This window comes from Gadus macrocephalus, chromosome 22 (genome assembly GCF_031168955.1).
Source record: "Gadus macrocephalus chromosome 22, ASM3116895v1".
NCBI lineage: Eukaryota > Metazoa > Chordata > Actinopteri > Gadiformes > Gadidae > Gadus > Gadus macrocephalus.
The window spans coordinates 5,525,721-5,548,220 of record NC_082403.1 but is presented as its reverse complement, the minus strand read 5'-3'; the positions used below and the strand labels follow the sequence as shown (position 1 = coordinate 5,548,220).

The window sequence follows — 22,500 nt, the reverse complement described above, 5'->3', positions numbered from 1 at the left end:
CAGCAAATATCAACTCGGAGACGGGGGGAAGAAAAATAAAAGAATCCAGGCTGGGGAAGAGAGGGGGAAAAAAAAGAAAAAGTCTTCTTTAAAATAAGCAAACATATTTAGCATTCTTGTCAGGGCTGGTTGAGGCTCGGATGGAAAGTTGGAGTGCGCCGGAATACAGGCCGGCGCGTCCGCTGACAGTTGGAGGGATGGAAAACAGACGGGGGGAGAGGGGAGGGGGAGGGGGGGGGGGAGGGGGGGGGGTCGTCTCCTCGCCGCCGGGGCTGCGACGGCGAGCGAGTCAGCGACGACAGCGCGCTCACGGGGCGCGACGTGTACGGACACGTGAGAGAGGGGGTGTGATTCGCTTAAAAAAAAAACACAAAGAAGTTGAAGAGCTTGGGCTGGGACCGGGGGGTGATGCATACGGCGGGAGAAACACGAGTCATTGTTGGGAACGGCCCGGTACGACAACGCCGTGCCCGCGCTGAGTCGATTAGCCGGCGGAGCGGGAGTTCAACAGGTCAGGCTGGGATGAGTGACACACACACACACACACACACACACACCCACACACGTTATCTGTTCCCCACACTCTGTTCCATAGATGCTGTGGTGCCTGCCAGCACATCTGGGACGCGTTAGGCAGAGCTGGGCGTGCACAGCAGGGTGGGGGAGTGAGTGCACAGAGTCTCCACCCTCGGCCCCACCCCCACCTGCAGGTGTCAACGCCCACCGCACCACCCAACCGCAACCCCCAACCCCATCATTAGTGCCCCTCACGTCTCTGTAGCATGGAATACTAAGGGGAGAGAGAGCTGTGTGTGTGTGTGTGTGTGTGTGTGTGTGTGTGTGTGTGTGTGTGTGTGTGTGTGTGCCCTCACTGGCCTTACTTTTTCAGAAAAAAAGAACGATAAAAACGATGATTGATTGCCGCCAACCCTGCCCTCACCTGGCTCCAAGCAGCTCGGGCTGGGGGTTTGAATCCAGGGAAGGGTTTTTACTACCATGTGGTCGACAGGCCGTCTGTCTTTCTATGTTTCTGTCCGTCTGTGTGCAGCAGGCATGGTGTTACAGCCGACACACCAGAGATTGAACCCTGGTCCAAAATCAATACATTACTTTCAGGGAGTCCAGATTCAAAATAAACGCCATCGCTAAAATTGTCCTCTTGGAGATCCAAAATAAACTCCACTCGACAGAGAGAGGAGGAGAGAGGTCAGCGCTCCGATTCAGGGGGTTTGAGTGAACCAAAGTTCAAAAAGACACGTTATATACATTATAGACGTACTGTATAGGTCCCAGTTGTAAGACTGGGGGTGGGGGCTTGGGCCGGGGGGACTCTGGCAATATGGTCTGACCTGGCTAGTGTGTGTGTGAGCCAGCGCATAACTAACTATATGGAATACAGCAGCCTACAAACTAGGCAAATCTTTCGATAAATGATACAGAGAAGCTCTTTCTTTTTTTATTATATCAAAAGTGTCTCAATACAAACGTGGATTCTTTAGAACCTCCTTGATGTGTGTGCGTGCTCATGGGATCTCTGGGTGTGGCCGTGTGCGAGGTGGGAGTCATAACCCAGGAACCAATCACGAGAAAGGACTGGGGAATGAGAACTAACAGTAACAGGCCGGCACGTACAGAGTGCTTCTGTCACTACGATCACACACACACACACACACACACACACACGTGTGGATTACCTCCCCTTACTTCCCGCACTGGACAGTGCGGGAAGTACAGTCCTGTGCGGGAAGTAGTCCCCCCCCCCCCCCCCCAACAACTGCATTATGGGAAACCCGTCAAACAACTGTAAACGCCTGCCCAATTCTCCCAGTGATAAACATCGCTGGGACCAAAAGACCCAACCATGATGGAATATTAAAAGAATATAAATACGTCATGTTTAATGGACGCTTTTATCGGAAGCAGCTTAGAACACCGCAAGTGGGCACGTTTATTACATGTGTTAACCCACACGGGGTCCGGTGGGTTTGATTCCGGTAGGGAATCAAAACCTCTACCCCGGGCAGCGTTAATGCCTTGCTCTAGGGTCAAGACAGGAGGACCATTGATCACATGAGCCGTCCATATTTCTGTCAACTGTAATAGGTCTGTCCGTCCTGTGTTGGGAGAGGGCGGGGGGCTGCCTACGTTTGCCCCGCCCTCTCCAGGAGGCTGGCAGTGATCGGAGCCAGGCCCCCCCCCCCCCCCCCGGGCCTCTTAATCTGCCCCTGGACGGAGGTGAGACACACCAGACTGCCTGGAAGGATTAGCTAAAAACCACCTCCACCCCCCTGCTCCTACACAGGCCGTCACACACACACACACACACACACACACACACACACACACACACACACACACACACACACACACACACACACACACACACACACACACACACACACACACACACACACACACACGTATCAAAGAGTAGATTCGACACACTTTGACCTTTCCACCATCTTTTGTATCTGTGAAGATACAACTTTAAGCCCCGGGCAGCGTCTCGATACACTAACCAGACTTGCCGCCATCTTGTCAGCGACAGAGATAAAAAGTACTTAGTCAATGCCGGGAAGGAGAGGAGAACATTTTGATAAACAACCAATAACCGAATGTGACGAAATCCAAAACATTCACTTTACCGTCGAAACATAACAAAAAAAGAAACTTGACGCAGGGACAACCGCACCACATGAAAGTGCCCCGGGGCGCACACACACACACACACACACACACACACACACACACACACACACACACACACACACACACACACACACACACACACACACACACACACACACACACACACACACACACACACACACACACACACACAGTTCAGCCCAAGAGTGCGCGTCAGAAAAATGTACTAGCAACAGCAGCTAGAAACGTCATCATCTAGTGCTAGCAGCTCTATGCTAGAATAATACACATTGAGCCGTCCTAGTAATAGTTTGTAATCCAAACTAAGAATTTAGGTATCACCGCCTTTAAAAATAGACGACGTAGCGACGTATATTCAATGAGACATTGAAGAAGGACAAACACAATGGAACTGCTGAGTGACGGTAATGGTAACGCGATAGTAGTAATGGCTAATAAAGATCCCTCCAATCGTGTGACAATTGATTTCCAGTGTTCCCGTTGCAGTCGGGTAACTCAGACACGCAGGCTCAGACATGCCTGCACGTCTCCCCGCCGCGCACCTTCCTGTGAGAGTGTGCGAATGCGAGCGTCATTTGAATAGATACGGGGCAAACCATTAATGGAGTCAGGAAAATCAAGAAACACACGCACACACACACACACACACACACACACACACAACTGTCTAAAAAGGGAGTCAGTCAGAGCCTCTTCCCCACTTCCCCCGTCTCCCGTTTCCCTCCCTCCTCCATGTCTTCCTTCCTCCCCCTCCCCCCCTCCCTCCCTCCCTCTCCATCTGAATTGCTGAGTCGGCCAGACTCACAGGCTGTCCCGCGGCCCACATGTTTGGAGAGGGGAGGCACGGAGTCTGCAGGGAGGTGATCTTCTCACCGTGTGTGTTGCTGTGTGCGTGTGTGTGTGCACGTGTTTGTGAGTGTCTGTGTGTGTGTGTTTGACTAAACTGAGAGAGAGAGTTTTCAATAAGCATCTCTCTCCCGCTCAGTAATGGAGTGCGAGTGAGTCATGAGTTGACAAAAAGGTTAAGAGACTAACGTCAATACCTTTGAAAAAGAAAAAAATGCATAAATCTCCTCCACTAACGACACCAAACTAATAACAAAAGTTTGTCTATGAAAAAATGAGAAGTCTCAAACCGCCGGTCGGCTGCGAAGGGGTTTTGAACAACAGTACGTTTGTCATTCAACCTGCGTCGCGAGGACTTCTCCGAAAAAAACTCAAGCCAGCCCAGTCCAGCCTACACGGGGCGGCCGAGGTAGACGTTAATCAAAGTGGCATTAACGGGCAGACGGGCCATCGGAGAGAGCGGCGGCAGACTGCCGCGTGGGACGGCAACGGACACGGCCGGCCATGACACGCAGAGGAGTTGTTATCTCAAGGAAGCCGGTGTTATTAAGGCTCATCCTCTGCACTTCCTCCGTCGGGGAACACAGGCTGACCGGGTGAGGCCGAAAGAGCAGAAAAACGTACAGTCCTCGACTCCTCGCTGTCATCCTGATGGAAAAACAGCGTGTTGTTATGGACATCGGTCATGGGGTTATGGCAGAAAAATTTCCTGCAGGGCAGAGGGAATATTAATTGTCCTGGGATGGGTGGGAATGAAGGAGAGTCTCGATTAGCAATATTTCTTACAGCAGAAACTCACGACCTCTTTTTGCACAAAGTCAAGGAGAAAGCTTCCCAAACGGGTATCGAAGAAGCAAAGTAGAGTTCCAGAACTTTCTCAGACCACTGCTCTGGTGACCGCCGACCCTCACGGCCAATAGGAACCACCGCTGGCCGGCCCCAGTGTAGCCAATGAGGAGGAGGCTGTCGGCACCAGTTATGGCTTTAACACAATCGTCCAAAGGGGCTGGGGGGGATGGGGGGGGAAGGGGATGACAGCTTGTCTCATTGTTTGAGCCATGTGACCTAAATATAGATGTAGATATGTACTTTATGTGAGGCTCAGCTCTGAGCTTTAGGGCACCATGGCGAGATGATGTTGGAAGCACGCACATGCACCAAACCCAGGCAGTCACACACACACACACACACACACACACACACACACACACACACACACACACACACACACACACACACACACACACACACACACACACACACACACACACACACACACACACACACACCATTGAGGGAGAAACAACCTCCAAATCAGTTGTTGGAGTTAACTTATCTATTACAAAGCGCATGTCTTGAAAAATAAATACACCTGATAAACACCTGGTCCAATCCCGGTTCAAATGCAACGTGGAGGACAGCTTTGGTGGCCAAAGCGATTAATAGAATGTTCACACCGATAGACGACAGATTTATTGGCTTTATAATGAAAACAAGACCAAGAGTTAACAGGCAGCACGTCCATCAATCTGTAGGTCTGAGTGTGCAAGTGTGACAACTGATGACGGATTGGGGTTGAGTTTTGTCTCAACGGTCATAGAATCCTTCATGTGGTCCGAGGGAGATAAACACCAGGAGACCACTAGTGGACTAGGACAAACTCTAGACTGATAGGAATGGTTTCAGGTGATGGATGGGGTAATCAGCATTCCCGCGTGTTGCATGATATCCGTCACGTAGATGTGGTTTGCACTCCAAACAGCACAGTGGGTTCCCCTCCAGGCAAAAAGGTGTAGATTATGCTAACTACACCCAAACAAAGAACCCGTGTGAAGCTATAAACATTGTTTGGTGGGTATTACAGTATTACACACCCGCCGCGACTGGCACATGAAGTCAGGGATTAGCATGATTGCCGTAAACAGCAACCGAAAAAGAAAAAAGAAATAGAAACCGACATGGTTGCAAAGCAAACACAACATTGCTTTCCCCGTCCACCTTAAGCATGGGCCCTGTGCTCTTTGTACAGCCCCTGTGTTGTAGCCACGCCAGCGGTGGATACATGCTGCTAAAAGCCAGCCCAGTCAGTCCCTTCTTCTCAGTAATTATGGATGCTCAAAATAACCCTTGGTAGCCAGAGGCCGTACGTTTCGGATGGCAACTCCAACAAACTGCTCCAAAGTGTATAGAAAGAGACCTTTGGGAGCTCAGAGTTCAGTTTTTCTTTGAAATATAACACCGTTAAACGAGAGAAAATAATTATTATTATTTTTTTTAAATCTTGTCTTTTAAAGTGCCAAGATTTAATGTAAATAAATGTCTGTTAAGTCACTATCCATCGCAGAATCAGGCATCACAATGGGGATTGAGCCTTAGGCCCGCTGATGAAAGCCCTTGCAGTGGCAGGATTATGAACGCTACCAAACTGGGTCTCGTTACTGTATCTCTGGGAACAAATACCGCTTATCTCGAAGGATCTTTGAGATTGCCACTTTAAAATCGGTTAACGAATGCATTTGGCGTGACATGTACCACCTCGGGTAACCACACAGATTATCTGTGCTTTGATAAATTTAGTGAACCCAGAGGTGTGTCCGAGCAGACTCGTCATTGCACACAAGCTGGCACTTGCGTCATGGGAATCAGCGTCGAGTGTGTGAAAGTCTCCGTTTTGGGCCTCAGCATACGCTTATGAATTATTAAAAACACAAAAGCACACTCACACGCACCCACGGCGTGTCCGGCCCCGTCCCGCAGCAGGGATGTAATTAGGGAGGAGCAGACGCCTCCTCCTTCTGCAGGGCCCTGTTCCCTGAGCGATCACCCAGCTCCACCCTAATAACGCCCCCCACGACCGCAACCTCTCCTCCCTAACCCCGGACTCACCCCCTGCCTCTCATGGATTTGGTATCCAGCCTCCCCCCATCTCGCATCATGTCTCGCATCATGTCTCCCAGCCAGTCTCTGCGTTGTCTCTTCTCTTCGTACCAGCAAATAAACTGGAGAACATTCCTCCAGGGCGAGTGGGGTTTAATGGGGTTGGATGTGTCGTATATTACTATATTACAAAGGACATATTGAAATATGTTTCTGCACCCCCCCCCCCCCCCCCAATCCACAACACTGTTGACAGTAGTTTGCTTGATGGGAATTAAAACAAGCTGGAAACCGAAAAGCGAAATCGGTTGAGAAAGCCAAACTGTTACACAGCGTATCATGTGGTATTCAACAGACCAATTAGAGCATAAAGGGGGCGGGGCTACGGAATCGGGAGTTGCGGAGAGGTTGTCCTCACGTCACTGCAGACATTTTTTGTGCTAGCTTAAGCAAAATACACTTGCCTAGCCTTTCGTAGCTTCAGATAATAGCTTGTGCTAGCTAAGCAAAGGACATGAGCTTGGATTTCGTAGCATCATCTTCAAATCCCTGGGAACCACACAAAATAAATAATCAGACGCCAGAGTTTGGCACTGGAACCGTACTTTATGTGGATGTAAAAAAAATAAAGAAAGGGAAAATAAATAGAATAGCCTAAATATTTGGTCGGGCGGGAACAAATTTCAGTTGGTTTAGTGTTGATCGTGAGCTGGGATGTCTTCACTGTTTTTTCCCCCACGCCATCGACCACAACATGCCAGTGGTGAGGGTCTCTTCCAAAGAAACATCACACACACACACACACACACACACACACACACACACACACACACACACACACACACACACACACACACACACACACACACACACACACACACACACACACACACACACACACACACACACACGGATAGAACGGAAGTATTTGGGTCTCGTTTCTCTCCATGTGCAGGTTTGGCATCACGGTGTGGTCTGGGTGTAGTGGACGTGTCCCCAGATGACTATATTTGGCTATATTGGGCCTTTCCAACGTGCAATTACCCCAAAGGGTCCAAGTATAGGTCGGTTATTTCCGTAACTATTCTCAGTTAAATTCCTCCAAATCAGAATTTGATGTGACTCAACCGTAAATGCGCACTTGCCATCAAATCTTTAATTAGTCCCAAGTGTGGAAAATAATCAGGTTATAATTTTCCCAATATTATAAACTTATCTTCTGGAAGAAAATATTCCCCTGCAAGGCTTCCATGTTTGGGTCATGTTTGTTTACTTCGACCTCTGACTCACTTGAAATGGTTTTCCTTCAACCTTGTCATTATCCCTCTATAAAAAGGTAAATCAAGAGGCTTCAGCCTTGCGAGCAAAAGCACTTTGGTGAAACCAGTCGGGGACAGGAGGTCAACAGAGGCTCTAGGCCGTCTGACTCCGGTCTGTAAAACCACCGAAAAACAATGCTGCTGAAAACTAAAAGAAAAAACACAAGCAACCCTGTCTGCTCGTGGTGGGAGAGTCCCAGGTTTGGAAGAAAAAAAAAAAAATAATCCCTCACAGAATGTCTGGGAAAAAGAAAGACTTCAATGTAATGGGGGTGAGGAGGGAGAGGAGGGAGGAAGGTCCGATCCACCGTTTTAAGTGGGGTTGTAAAACATAAAATGAGGCAGAGACCCAAAGACCACAAAAAAGCACACACACAGGCTAAAACAACAGACGTTGTGAGTTTAATTAAAACACAGGCCGACCGGCGTCCCGCCTCCACACAGCGGGGGATGGGGGGGGGGGGGGGGGGGGGGGGGGGGGTAGGGGTTTGACATCAGAGTGAGAGCGAGCAAGAGAAAGAGACTTAACGATTGTGAGGTAGAAGGTTTTGATCCATGTGGCAGAGGAACAGAAAACAGAGGAAGACGGCAAAATGTTAGCCCTGTTGTGTTAGCGCTGGAATGCTCGAGTGGGGGAAAAGGAAACTCAAGTCGGGTGCATCCTCCACTAGGCAACGCTGCTTAACCCCAATAAAACAACGCCACCGGCGGCCTGCATCTCCACGGCAACGCTTGAAGGCCATTCACCGGTTGTTCCAAGGCCATAAAAACGTACAAAAAATAAAAATGAGTCACAGAAACCCACCAAAAAGGTAATAACTACGAAGCACGCGGAAATACACCTCATGTTTGATCGCCTGTTGAAGAAGTCCGATCGCATTAGTGTCTCTTCTACGCATGTTTTCTCCTTCCTCGTCCACTTGATTTACTGGCCCTGGGTGTGAGGGGCTTCCAGTCATGGGGGGGGGACAAAGGAAAGCAGTTCCCATCCGACATGCACACCCCAACTAACTCAGACACCAGCCAGCTCCATCACACTTTAACTGCGGGCGCCATTGTGCTCACACACACCAGGGTAATTTTACAGACAAGCCCACACACACACACACACACACTGTCTGGTGAATTTGTGGTTAGTGACGCAGAGCTTCTTTAAACCGTAAGAGTTCTGTGTTTACAGTCTGGGTAACGCTGCCCCAGTATACACAGGTGCATTCGAATCGGCCGGAAGAGCTACACAAAAGGAAGACAACTGACCAATGGGAAGAGCGGAACTATTGTGTCTGTTGTGCAGTTTTATGTAGGAGCCAGATTGTTTATCCATCAGCTGCCGATGGGAATGCAGGAATCTGAAACTGGCCTTTCACACCTCGAGTTTTCCTTGGATGAACTGCAAAGAACAAAAAAAACAACCTCACTTCAGCAACTGATCCGGGGCCCGTCTGTATCTGGCTGTCCAGGTCTACACACGACCGGCTCTGTCTGCAACTGATCCGGGGCCCGTCTGTGTCTGGCGGTTCAGGTCTCTACACTTGGACCGGCTCTGTCTGCAACTGATCCGGGGCCCGTCTGTGTCTGGCGGTTCAGGTCTCTACACTTGGACCGGCTCTGTCTGCAACTGATCCGGGGCCCGTCTGTATCTGGCTGTCCAGGTCTACACACGACCGGCTCTGTCTGCAACTGATCCGGGGCCCGTCTGTGTCTGGCGGTTCAGGTCTCTACACTTGGACCGGCTCTGTGCGCGCGGCCTTCCGCTCCTCCACACCACACACAGTTTTCCCAGAGAGCTGTGTGGAGCGCAGACCTCTGCATCAGCAACACGCCCGGGGGCCAGACCGCAAGACGGACACGACCCGTCGACCATGGTGCCCGCCGTCCCTCTTCCTCGCCTCGCTCTTCTTCAAACCCCTTCGTCCTCGAACCCTTCACATGACTGATCACTACTGTAATATTCTGCTGCGCTTGGCAACCGCGCATGGGAGCCATTTACACACGCACGCACACACTAAACAGTGGTTCAAGTTTTATTACAAATGCAGCGTTTTTACATGGGAGGAGACATTTCCGAAGGCATTTATGCTGCGGAGACAGTATCTGCGGAGGCTTTGCCAATCACTCATCAAGAAATACTTCTTCACCACAAAACTCGCCCGGAATTGATCCTTTTTCCTCCCCCTGCTTAACCGTCCTCCAGCTTCCCAGCGCTCAGCTTGCAGCTCTCGTTTTGCGTTGTGCGTACTGGAGCTACGGGGCACTAGGAAGAGCAGAGAGGAGTATTTGAACACTGCGCTTTGTGGGACCACCAAACCCAATCCGTGTTAACCATTCACCAGACCTGGGTAGACCCAAGGGCGGCCATTATTATGTACATTCACAGAGCAGCGCCTTGGTCAGAGCCAGTGAGCGACAGGGTTACGGAACCAACTTGAAAGGGGTGGGCTCCCCCTTCTCCCCCCCCACCCCCACCCCCCCCACCCGCCCTTCTCCCTCCCTCTCTCGTCAGCCTGACCCCCGACCCCTAGCCCCACGCCCCCCCCCCCCCCCCCCCCCCCCCAAGGTCCCACCCACTCAGCTTCAACCACCAGTCTTTTTTCTTCTCTTTCCCCCCATTGCTTCCAGTAAGTCCAACGGTCTGAGGCAGACACTAATATGCAAGGAATCTGGAGCGGTCTCAAGCGCTACCTGGAGCACGGAGTCCAGGAATGCAGACAGCCCCCAGCCCCCAGCCCCCCTCCGTCCGTCCCTCCAGAAGCTGATCTATAAAGGGGGCGGGCCCTGTGCTGGTGCCGTTTGGTACGATCCAGTCTCAACAATGGGCCTGTTGTAAAGACCGGTTGTCTAAGCACCTACGTTGTATGGAGGCGGAGACGGTGGGGTCAGTGAAGGGACAGGCAGACAGACAGAGTCAGTCTGTCTCTCTGTCTGTCTGTAGGTAGCCTACAGACAGACAGACACTATTTTAAGGACTCTATTCCAGACAGGTATTCATATCTATATAATACATGGATGCTCAATCCTTTACATACTGAAAAGACATTCCAAATTTAATGGAAAAAAAAAATCATTTACAGGGAAAAAAGTAGGAAAGAATGAATAACAGTGAGAAAGAAAGAATGAAGAGAGGGCATCCACAACATCTCGGTAGAACAGACAGCTGGTCTGAACTCGGCGGGGGTCTGGTCATTATAACATGCATGTACTGTATTATTATTATCTTTACCCCGTTTACGCAACCAGCACTCTTGAAGCCCCGGGGCCCTGCTCAGATGTGGAGCACAAAGACCAGAAGTGCGAGCAGCTTCAACATAATGGACGGGCCCTCTCAAAGACACTTTTGATGTTGCGCAGGGAGAGAAGGGGACCATTATAGTATCGCCGCGCACAATAAGGCTAGGCCTAGCGTAAAGACAGCATGCTATAAATAACTTGATTGAACACATGAAAAAGACAACCTCTCTCTCTCTCTCGCCGTGTTGGAGAGAGCGAGAGCGAGGTTGTCTTTTTCATGTGGTTAGTCAACTTATCTTTAAGTTCAGCGGATTAACGCGAGAGACCAGTACATTAGGATGGAAAGCTCCGGAGACAATAGAGAGCTCTTAAAATGCTACACCTGAATGGTGGTCTGCATTCGCTTTACTGTGACAAGGCAACGTGTTCAATCCGTGCTGCTTATAGCAGCGACTTCTAGTACAGTCTCTCCATCCCCCTCCCTGGATGTGGTTTCTGCGGAACACACCAGTAACCACCGGGGGTCAAACGCTGATGTGAGGCAAACATGATGTCCAACAAACATACACACACATCTGTCTCACAGCCACTTTCTCCTGCTGTGGTCTGGTTCAACCGTGACTTGGTGCCTACAATTGGACACAGGCCCACACACACACACACACACACACACACACACACACACACACACACACACACACACACACACACACACACACACACACACACACACACACACACACACACACACACACACACACACACACACACACACTTTATTTCAATATTTCCCAGCAGTTGACGTGATACGACATTAAAGTGTCCTTTGATGAAAACAGAAACTAAAATGTGTTTACTCTCTCATATGGCTCTACTCACAGAGCAGGGTTTGTAGAGAGGTCAAATAGTTAGGATTTAATAAAGAAAACAGGTCCACACTAGCGAACATTAAACATTGCAGATGCACTTTTGTTTTTTGAGTTTGGACGTCCACACTGACGTTAACATGCGTTCTCTGCATGTTAAATACATGATATTACCTCACTGTCGGTAGCCAATCAATCAACTTTAACAATACTCACGCCGAGCATGGCTCAAGTACAAAAGTACAATCGATCAATAAACTTTTTATGTTCTTATTTCAGACGACTTCAAAGCTGTATTGCTCCGCATTGAGGCCAGAGGTAGTCAAAATAAATGCTAAACAGATCTGCGTTGGACCGCTTTTGTTCTGATCTTTTGAGGGCTGAGCTGGCGTCTCCTCTCTAGTCCTGCTAGCATGATGTGAACTCAGGGGGCCACCTGTTCCCCTCACGTGAAGCTCACATCCAGCACTGTTCTTTTCACAGGTGTTGTGGAGATAGCACGGCTTGTTGACCTGCGTGCGTGCGTGCGTGTGTGTTTGGCCCCGTTGTAGGCCATGACCTTGGCCTGGCTGTGTTTTTTAAACTCCAACCCAAGTGGCGCTGGCTCCCTGTTTGGTGTCTCCTCCAGAGTTTAGTCTGAGTTCAGCCCGCTGCAGTTGCCGACACAAACAGCTCTGTCCCTCTCTTTTTTTGGGAGAAAAACAGACTGCTGACACGCAGGCACGCTGCAGAAGCAGATTATGTGGTCCGTTCAGGTCGTTAAGTTGCGGTTCACATAATTGGAAGAGTTGACATTTCTAAGATTCTATGATTTTTTTTTTTCTCGGACTTCAGCAAGACATAGTCCAATGCATGAATGAATGAGGTCGATTTGAGTAGACTTGGGTGTTTACGTCTAGCTCTACAAGTAAGGCAACTATGCTCTTATTCGCAAATCATCATTCCCCACTTTGTTTCAATATAAATAGCATAGCCAGTGATTAAATAAATGGTTTCCTGTCTGGCAGACCAGGGCAGTAGTATTTGCCCGACGTCCTGAAAAGCGTTATCCGAGACCTACTTTGAATTATTCCTTACGAGGAGAGATAAGAATACACGGTCAAGTGTGAGCAATAACAAAAGATAGGAGGGCAGATCGAAGCATTAAAACCTATTTGAATATCAAATTCAGATAAGTGTACGTTATACCTCTGAATGGAATACGGACAGGGTTGCTATTTGAATGTCACAGATAAGACCCCACAACGACTTCCCTACAACGTGAGCTACGACGCTGTGTCCCCACAAGGCCTCTACGATACAGACACAGAAGTCACACACAGTGGTCCTGCTAACTGTTTCCAAGGACTATTGTCATACACAGGCTGACCCCAGATACCTGCACCACAACAACGACCCTCTCAACAACATTCACTAACGGAAAAACACAGGCAAAATGTTTAACCTCCCCACCAATCAGTCACACTACATCCAGCTGTAATCTCGCAGTGAAATAAACAACTTTCGAATACGAATGGTATTCGTCCATGATGGTGCAGTAAATAGGCAGAACTGCGTCCAGAAACGAAGCTTCTTCTCAAAAGACGAACCCAGTCAGTTTGTGTGTGTATTTTGTCAACAGTCGTGGCTTTGTTACCGACGGATTAAGGATTTATGCAAGAGAACTGACACAGCGTCGGGTGGATCGCTGCGGTCTAAATATAAAAACAACACATCACATACCTCCTCCGGCACCTTGACGGGGGTGTTTTGACTCAATCACACGGCTAATGTTGTGGTCTATCGGGGGAGCTTACGCTAAGCTAACACACCGTGCCTTTGGGGAAACGTGAGTAAATAAATAAACACGCTATTACCGTTAACCTGATCATTGTTGGGGAATCCTAATCCCCTGATGATGAGGGAACATGTGTTTTACTAGGAGTGTAACTGAAACAGGTGGTTCGCGCCGCACGTGTTGGGAATGCTTCTCCGTAAAATCTGCCGAGTCAGATATCGTTTGTTAAATATTAATTCAGGATCGACGTACACGTGCTTCCAGGCACTTGGGTGGAAGGTAAAATAGTAATATTCTAAAATAAGGCCAACTGTCTGGTGTGTGATTCCTTACCAAGATCCACCTCTATAAAAACAAAAACGGTCTCGGGCATTTGCAACTTAAAAAAAACAGTAATGCTCATTCTCACTCTTAAAACACATTCCTGTAACCGCGAGGGGAGAACAAGAATTGTCTTGTCCCGCGATAGGCGGTGCTTTGACTAAGCCTGTGTGCTCATGCACTTTATTGTGCATTGTTGTGAGACAAAGCTGTAAAGTGTACACTCACTGCTATTCCCTGGGCGCGCTCCACACAGCCCGTCATCATACATACACCCCAGAGCAAATAATAGGCAACAGTGTCACGTCTGCACAAAAAAGAAAAGCCACACCGTGACAACCAAGCATACATGCCTTTAGGGATCATACCAACAATGATCCTTTGGATCATACCAACAATGATCCTTTGGACCCCCCCCCCCACCCCCCCCCGTGTGTGTGTGTGTGTTAGATAATAGCGGATGTCGTAACGGTCTCGTGCGCACCACTTCAAACACACACACACACACACACAAACACACAGAAGAGCGGGCCGGTTCAAAAGAAAACACAAGGATATCCGATCTCCCCAGGACTGGAGCAAGGACTGCACGGGGTCAGGTGGGTGACCTGGCTCAGCGCTCCAGGTGAACCAGAGCTTTCTCCTCCGCTTCAGATCCCAGGAAGGTCATTAGTCAAATCCAGATCTCAGATCAGATCTGCACCTCTGGTCCGCCGACCGCAGGATGTCCTGTGGTCTAGCCACTGTTGACGTGTTTGCACAGCAAACACTTAAAACACACAGGAAGATGCCAACTCAGATACCATAGAAAGTGTCCCAGACCCTGAACACCCCCCACCCCCCCCCCCCACTACAGTCCCACCTCTGTGGCCCAACCCTTGCTGGGTATTCAATCTATTAGTGATGACACCAGTCCTAAAACTGGATAGAAATAATAATGCAACACGCTGTGAATAATTAAAAGCTGTGGCTATATGAGAAATGAACATCAAGAAATGAACATCAAGCCAAAAGGGCCAAGCGGAGTTGAACAAGACTTTGAACAGCGTTTGTACGCGCGCGTGTGCGTGCGTGCGCGCGTGTGCGTGTGTGTGTGTGCATTAGACCAGTTGCCTCCCAGCAGGACCAGAAGGAACCAGTGAGCTCATCCACACAGCCACCGAGCAATGACCTGCCCGCTTGAAGGACAGCACTGCCTGGCACGCCTGGCTATCACAGAGTGACGCCTCTTCACACACACACACATTAATGCACACACACACACACACACACAGACGGTAAGACACATATGCTTGACCAGAATCAAAACACACATACCTCATTGTTAGTTCCACAACAAAAGACTCCACAGTGAGTCTGGAGAGCTAAAAGATTAGTGTAGCATCCAGACCCCCCAACCCATGGTCACAGAGCTGGCTATGACTCACACTCACACACACACACACGCACACACTTGTGAATATGCGGTTGCCATTGCGACCAGGATTGCATCAGAACAGCCCGAGTTTGGTTACATTTCTGTGGCATATGCCCCTTATTATCAAACAGTGTTCATCGTCATGAATCAAATATCGGTGGAGAACAATCCAGATAATAACGATGGCGCCTTAAACTGAGGAACAGATTTATTTTTTAAATCCGACAAAGCTCACTACCGTTCAAATAAACCCCCTAAAAGTAGGCTTTGAGGGGGTTTATCTTGCATTCAAAAAGCAGGGAATGCAATAATTGTCTGTGGGTCGTCGTTTTACCGCCTCACTGCACTTACACCAATTTGCATTTTCACCTGGCGGCCATCTTGGCTCTAAACACAGGCTAAGAAGTGGAACTGAATGCAGAATTCCACATCAAGTGAGATCACCCCGTGAGTGTAGAGCTACCGTGGAGCGTCCTGAGACTAAACATATCCAAGCAACAAGCACACGCACACAGCCTGAGAAAACCTCCACCACACACACACACACACACACACACACACACACACACACACACTGAAGGGCCCTCTCTTTTCATGCAGATCTTTTGTCTACCAGTAATGTCTGGTATGCTGGGATACAGGCTGGGCTCAATGACCTGATTTCTATGGGGGTGACAGCCACTGTGTGTGTGTGTGTGTGTGTGTGTGTGTGTGTGTGTGTGTGTGTGTGTGTGTGTGTGTGTGTGTGTGTGTGTTTTGGTTAAGACACAGGACTTAGCTGAGGCAGACAAAAAAAACGGACAGATATAGCCAATAAGGGGTCAGGAAATGCACACACACACACACACACACACACACACACACACACACACACACACACACACACACACACACACACACACACACACACACACACACACACACACACACACACACACACACACACACACACACACACACACACACACACACACACACACACGAGAGGAAAAAGCATTATTGAGGTATAACCCCTTGGCAACTTATGCTTTTCCGCAGCAAAAGTTTTGAATGAGTTGCCAAAGTCAAAACACAGGATACATGCTTCAAAAGCATCAATAGCATCCCAGGAATACACACTACTAAAAATAAACCCAAGATGAAGTTCTAAGAAGCCCAGTTTCAATGTAGCACACACACACAATGTAGACGCCAGGTGCTGTACCACAAGCCTCACCTTCCCTCACACACTCATCTGTCTTGCTCTGTGATCGTGTGCGGGTCTGTTTGTGTCTGGAAGTATATACACACATGCGTGTATGCATGCGTCTTTGAATGCATACATGCATACATGTCGTTGGGCGGCATGTGGCTCAGGAGGTAGAGCGGGTTGGCTGGTCGCTGCAAGGTTGCTAGTTCGATCCCCTAGCTCCTATTAGCCAAGTGTGGAGGTGTCCCTGAGCAATGCACCTCACCCCAACAGCTGCCGACGAGCTGGCTGTCGCCTTTCAGTGTGGACACCGCCGTCGTTGTGTGAATGAATGGGTGACGGTTAGGCAATATTGTAAAGCGCTTAGCGTGGTTAAAAAAAGCGCTGTACAAATGCAGTCCATTTACCATTCATTTGTACACGCGTGTCTTCACACGGAGGGTATGTCCAACGTGCACGCATGACCTCGTGACTGCGTGTGCGCCTACCTTGTCTCTGGATGAAGATGCGCAGCAGGGGGTGGGCCATGGACACGGCCTTGCAGAAGTTGTCGTCGTTGTTGATGGGCAGCAGGTCGCCGTGCACGTCGGCATAGCCGATCATCAGCTCCATGTTGGCGATGCGGTGGATGTGCATGATGAGCCGAGAGAACTCCTCAAACTTCCCCGGCTTCACCCGGTCCACCGAGAACCGCCGAAACTCCGCCCCATACTGAGGAAGGAGAGAAAGACGTGTGAGGAGGAAGATAGGACGGCTTCGTTAACCCCAAAGATAGCAAGCTAGCGAGCGAGTTCACTTTAGAAGCACCATGTCTTTACTTTGATACAGTAAGGCTTTTATTTTGACACGGGCTTGCTTTTATTTCGATACAGAAAGGCTTTTATTTTCAATACAGGCAGGCTTTTATTCCGATACAGGCAAGCTTTTACTTTGATACAGTCAGCAAGCCTTTTATTTTTTGACACGGGTAAGCTTTTATTTTGAAAACCACACTGGAAGTTCCCTGCAGGACATATGCAGAAGACTAAACTGGCTGCAATCCTCGGAGACCGGTTTCAACAGAGCGCTAGCGATGGTATCTTCCACTAATTACATAGCGAGCAGGAAGCCGGTCTTCATGAAAAAAAGAACAGAGCTAAATTTACATTTCTCAGGAAGCATGATATTTTATTTAGTAGGATAAAGTTACCGATGCGACAACCCTTAGACAGTCGCGAGGCCGTGACGGAAAACGACGATTAACCTGTTAAAACCTACGATTTCACTCAAAAGCAGTTGCCCAACTTAAGGCAGGAAATGGAAAAAAGGGAGTGTGGGGGGGGGGGGGGGGAGGGGGCTGGAACAAAAGGCAGTACAACCCAGGTAGGTGACTAAGCGCTGGTTGTGACGTCGTACAGTGCGTTTACGCAAAACAGGACTCCCTGGTCATCTGGTGTTCAGGTCAGGGACCTCCACACAGGAGGGACCACCAAGAGGTGACCCGCCCCCTCCCCGAAGAGAGATGGAGTCAACATGGGACAGAGAGACATGATGGTGCCGGTGGTGGTGGGTGCAGCGGGTGGGGTTGGCCAAGGCCACGGCACTCCTGTAATTTGGTGATTCGCGTTGGCGTGTTTTCTCTACATTATCATTAGAGGGTCACGAAGGAGAGGGGAAAGGAAGGGAAGAAGAAGAAGAAACATATGGCGGTGGGAGGGGAGGGGAGCACGGCAGAACACAGATAGCAGCAGAAGAAGAGCCGGGGGAGAGAGGCAGGGGGGGGGGGGGGGGGAGGAGAGCCTACGCTGTAATTAGCAAAGGACATGGGATCGTGAGTGAACACACGACATTCTGGGGAACTGCATGTGCAGCCTGGTGTACAGATTAAAGCTGACTCCCACACACACACACACACACACACACACACACACACACACACACACACACACACACACACACACACACACACACACACACACACACACACACACACACACACACACACACACACACCCTTTTGAAGGACACCTTTATAAAGTTGGAGAACTGGTTTCTGCAGCACACCTCACCAGTCGTCTGCACTCGCAGGTTAATGTCAAACAATATGGACATCAGATAACGTAAAGTAGAACAAAGAACAACTCAAAGATGTGCGAGATGTTGTATGCATGTCTTTTAAAACATAACATAATTAACATAATATAATTCTTGTTGATTGTCGTGACAGAGGTGCAAACTGTGTGTGATGTAAGCTGGAGTGAGAAAACTAGTAAAAGGGCTCTTTGGGTTGGGACAAGTCTGAACACGGGGATATTAATCACTGGCCTAACATTTTAAACCCTGTACTAAGAATACACCACAAGAACACTGACATCACCGCACCTTCTGGCCAATCGTTTGAGCAGGTTGGAACAAGCTGGATCTAGTCACCTCTGACTAGTGTGTGGAGTGGATGCGATGTTGTTTTTAGCCAGCACAGCCCTGCTTCTTGTTGATACTGATTTTGTATTCCATTTTAGGAATAAGATAGCCTCGGTTTTTAGATTTCTCCAATGGTTTCAAAACAATATAGTGTGTAAACCAATTCTGCAAGACCCTCTCATACACTACAACAAGGGCTCTTTTAGTGAAGTAAAATCCATCAAACTATTTGATGAAACTCTTGTACTGTCAATGAAGGACGAGCCCACTGATTACCTCCACTATCACCTCAGGCCCCCCCCCCCGCTGACAAGACCTTCAGGAGAGTGAAACCAGCGCTGACAGACCAGGGTCACAGATAGTCACCAAGAAAACCCCTGGGTTGGTCCAAATATTGCTAATCACACATTTCCCACAAGAAAACAAAACAAGGCTACCCGGACTAAACCCGACCCCTCTAGCTAGACCTACACTACGGCTTCGACAATGAGTTTATTCATAGATTTGTCCATCAACAGAACATTGTTAGAATCCCATTTTGATAATCTATGAATTTTTTACGTAGTTTAACAAGTAACAAATAACATTTGCTGTTAAATGTTGCAGTTCAATTCAAATTGTTGGTTCATGGATGGAAAATAAATGAATGGTTGGGTTTTTCTTGGCTGATTGGCAGATAAGCAAGCACATTTAAGACATCACTTTGGATTCTGGTAACTTGTAATGGAAAGAATTATCGTCAGATTAAAGAGAATTATCATGAATTGCATCATTACCAGTCCCTAAATTTGCCCAAGATGACGGCAGCAGCCAACGTGGTAAACATTTTCTCCAGCGTTTGTTTACTACTTATATCAACCATTTATCTCAAGCACGTTCACACACTAGTCCACCAGAGTTGTAATGGGATTTCCTCAGCTGTTTCCCGAACAGCTTTGTTTACCACTGAACTATCTGAAGATAAGAGTATTAACACAAAACAGTTGGGCTTCTCTCAGACTGTGTGTGTACTCTTTAATTAGTGTACTTATGTACTTTGAATAGAACAGGGACAAAACAGAAGGGAATGTCATCTGTAATCTCTATCACAGAGTACCTATCCATCTTTGTTTTATAGAATAAGGAACTTAAACAAATAGTTGAGTCAGGGCACATACACAAAGTTTGAACAATTAGATTAGGTTGGACTTCTGAAGTGCCTGTGACCCTTAATATTCTTCGCCCGAGTGAAAAACTGTCAGGGCATTGACATTATCGAGCGGGCGATCAAGACAACGTCATCAACCTTTCAAAATGGCTGCCAACTGTAACCCAATCCAATACTCGCATTCCATCAGGCACACTTTTGATTCAGTGGGCTGAAATTGGAGCACAGTAGTACACAGTCGTTTTTTCAGTAGTACGACTAGCCATCTCCTCTTCCTCCAGCAATGGGAGCGATGTACGATAAGCCAGGTCCAACCACAAAGAGGATCACTACTGATCTGATCGGTGTATCTATAGATGGAATCACAATGGCCCCGGCAGGTGAATGCAGTGACGTCACGGCTCACTCGTAGGTACGCAAATAGAGCCGTGAGTCACTCTGAGAACAATGTGGGATGGCAAGGACAAGTGATGCCCTGGCTCTCGAGCGAGAGTGACAATAGCTTGACACCTATGACAAGCGTACACACACACACACACACACACACACACACACACACACACACACACACACACACACACACACACACACACACACACACACACACACACACACACACACACACACACACACACACACACACACACACACACACACACACTCCAGCATCTGTTGTTGAACCTGGACGAGAATACACTTGCTCCGACACCTTCCTTTGCTTCTGAGGCCATTGTGTGGGTGACCATTGTGACCAGCGCACTCCCATCAGCTGGTGTCAATACTGGCCTGACTTTACCCCTCCATGACACACTTACAACAGTGTTTTATGAGGTTTAAAAACATATACAGGCCAATGAGATACAGGTTTACCTGTCCTCCATTGCAATTGGAAGGGGCATGCGCTTCAGAAACTTTCAACAACAGCGAAGGCCTCCTGCTCTACTGTCTTGTTATGCAAGACTTCGTTCATGTATGCACAAGTCAAAGCCTATCCCGCTATCCGTCTTCGATCCGACCGGTAGAAAGAGAGCTAGGCATTAAAAAACAAACACGGCCCTCTCTCTCTCAACGCTGCCACTGGGTCATGTCAGTCTTCACTGGCGCTAGGAATAAGGGCAGAGCTGAAACCTATGCGGAGTGTCCAGGCAGATAATAGGGGAGCCTTCACTTTTGGAAGCAGGGCTCATTCACACCAGCGACGAAACAAATGGACCACAGCCAACTTCAGTGTAAATAGACGTGACCCGCACCCCCACCCTTCCTCGGCGTTCCCATAGCAGAGTTCTCACAGCATTCTTTCGTCACTACCCCTGCACCATACCCCACCCCACCCAGCCCATGCCCTGATACCCGGCCTCCAAAACGACAACACATTGCATTTGAGTCAATGAGTCACGTCTTGTTGTTTCGCCATTGATTTGCACATGAACATGGAGGCATGGTGGGTATCGGCGGAGAGGAGGGGTCCAGGTCCTTTCGCCTTGGGCCATAGATGCATTTTTAAGTGATGACAGTTCTTGTGATGCACCTTCCAGTGGATGTGACACATGGGATGTCTAAGTATTTACCTATAATCCTGAGCCTGAATTGTCTTTTGAGACTAACAGAGAATTGAATCAAGTGAGTAAAGAAAATACATAATTTGAGACTTCATGACGATCCATTATGTTGCGTTTTATACTACATTAGGATATAGTCTAGCGGGATGTGAGGGGAAACGGGCACACTATCCTAAAGTTGAAATACTCGCTGACTCACACTGACGTCTGTGAAAAGACGCTTGTTGGCATTGTATTAATAATTAAGTTAGTGGGATCACTTCAGTGCGATTCAGAAATATTCCCCGTGTGCTATTTCTTCTCCCTATCTATGAACTCCTGGTTATACGCGGGTGGAAGCCCTCCAAAACATTAGCCGTCGCATCAATAGGTCCACACTCCCAGCGCCCTATAGTGGCTGGTGGGACGGGGACACCGCGGCGCTACTACAATGTGCATCGTAATGTAAAGTACACACATCTATGCACGCAGTACAAAACGTGCACTCGGTTCCTCACGCGTCCGTTTTGTCCCATTGCATGAGGCACTGGGGAATTCTCATCGAGATTTTTGCAGTTTATTGTACAATCCATATTTCCACTAAGCTGTACCCGACTACTACCGCCCGTTACGGGATGGGAATGACCATGTGTTATCATTTCTTTCTGTTAATAGCCAGATAGGAATACGATATGTGCGCCGGAGACACTCACCTTGCTTTTAACCTCCACCGCATTACAATCCGCGTATCGCAAAGGTTGCGATTTATGAAAACTCCGATTCATTTTGGTGTGTGATTGTAGCAAAAAAAAAGTTCAACAGCGTTTCCCCGCAGAGATAAGCCTCGGCTCCAGACTATTGTGAATAAATGCTCCTGTCCTGTCGCCTCGTTGTTGTTCTCGTTC

The 22,500-nt window shown here is 48.5% G+C and overlaps 1 protein-coding gene across 1 annotated transcript in view; it reads right to left on the bottom strand.

The window, feature by feature from the left end:
• The window catches only part of pard6gb (par-6 family cell polarity regulator gamma b), a 32,106-nt gene that overhangs the window by 9,391 nt on the left and 215 nt on the right, over positions 1-22,500 (bottom strand). Inside the window, exons 1-2 of the mRNA XM_060043177.1 lie at positions 22,309-22,500; positions 16,999-17,221 (exon numbers count right to left, since the gene is read on the bottom strand). The exon at positions 22,309-22,500 is cut by the window's right edge and continues 215 nt beyond it. Of these exons, the coding sequence (XP_059899160.1) occupies positions 16,999-17,221; positions 22,309-22,380 (295 nt within the window). The 5' untranslated portion in view covers positions 22,381-22,500. The remainder of the gene's footprint in view (positions 1-16,998; positions 17,222-22,308) is intronic.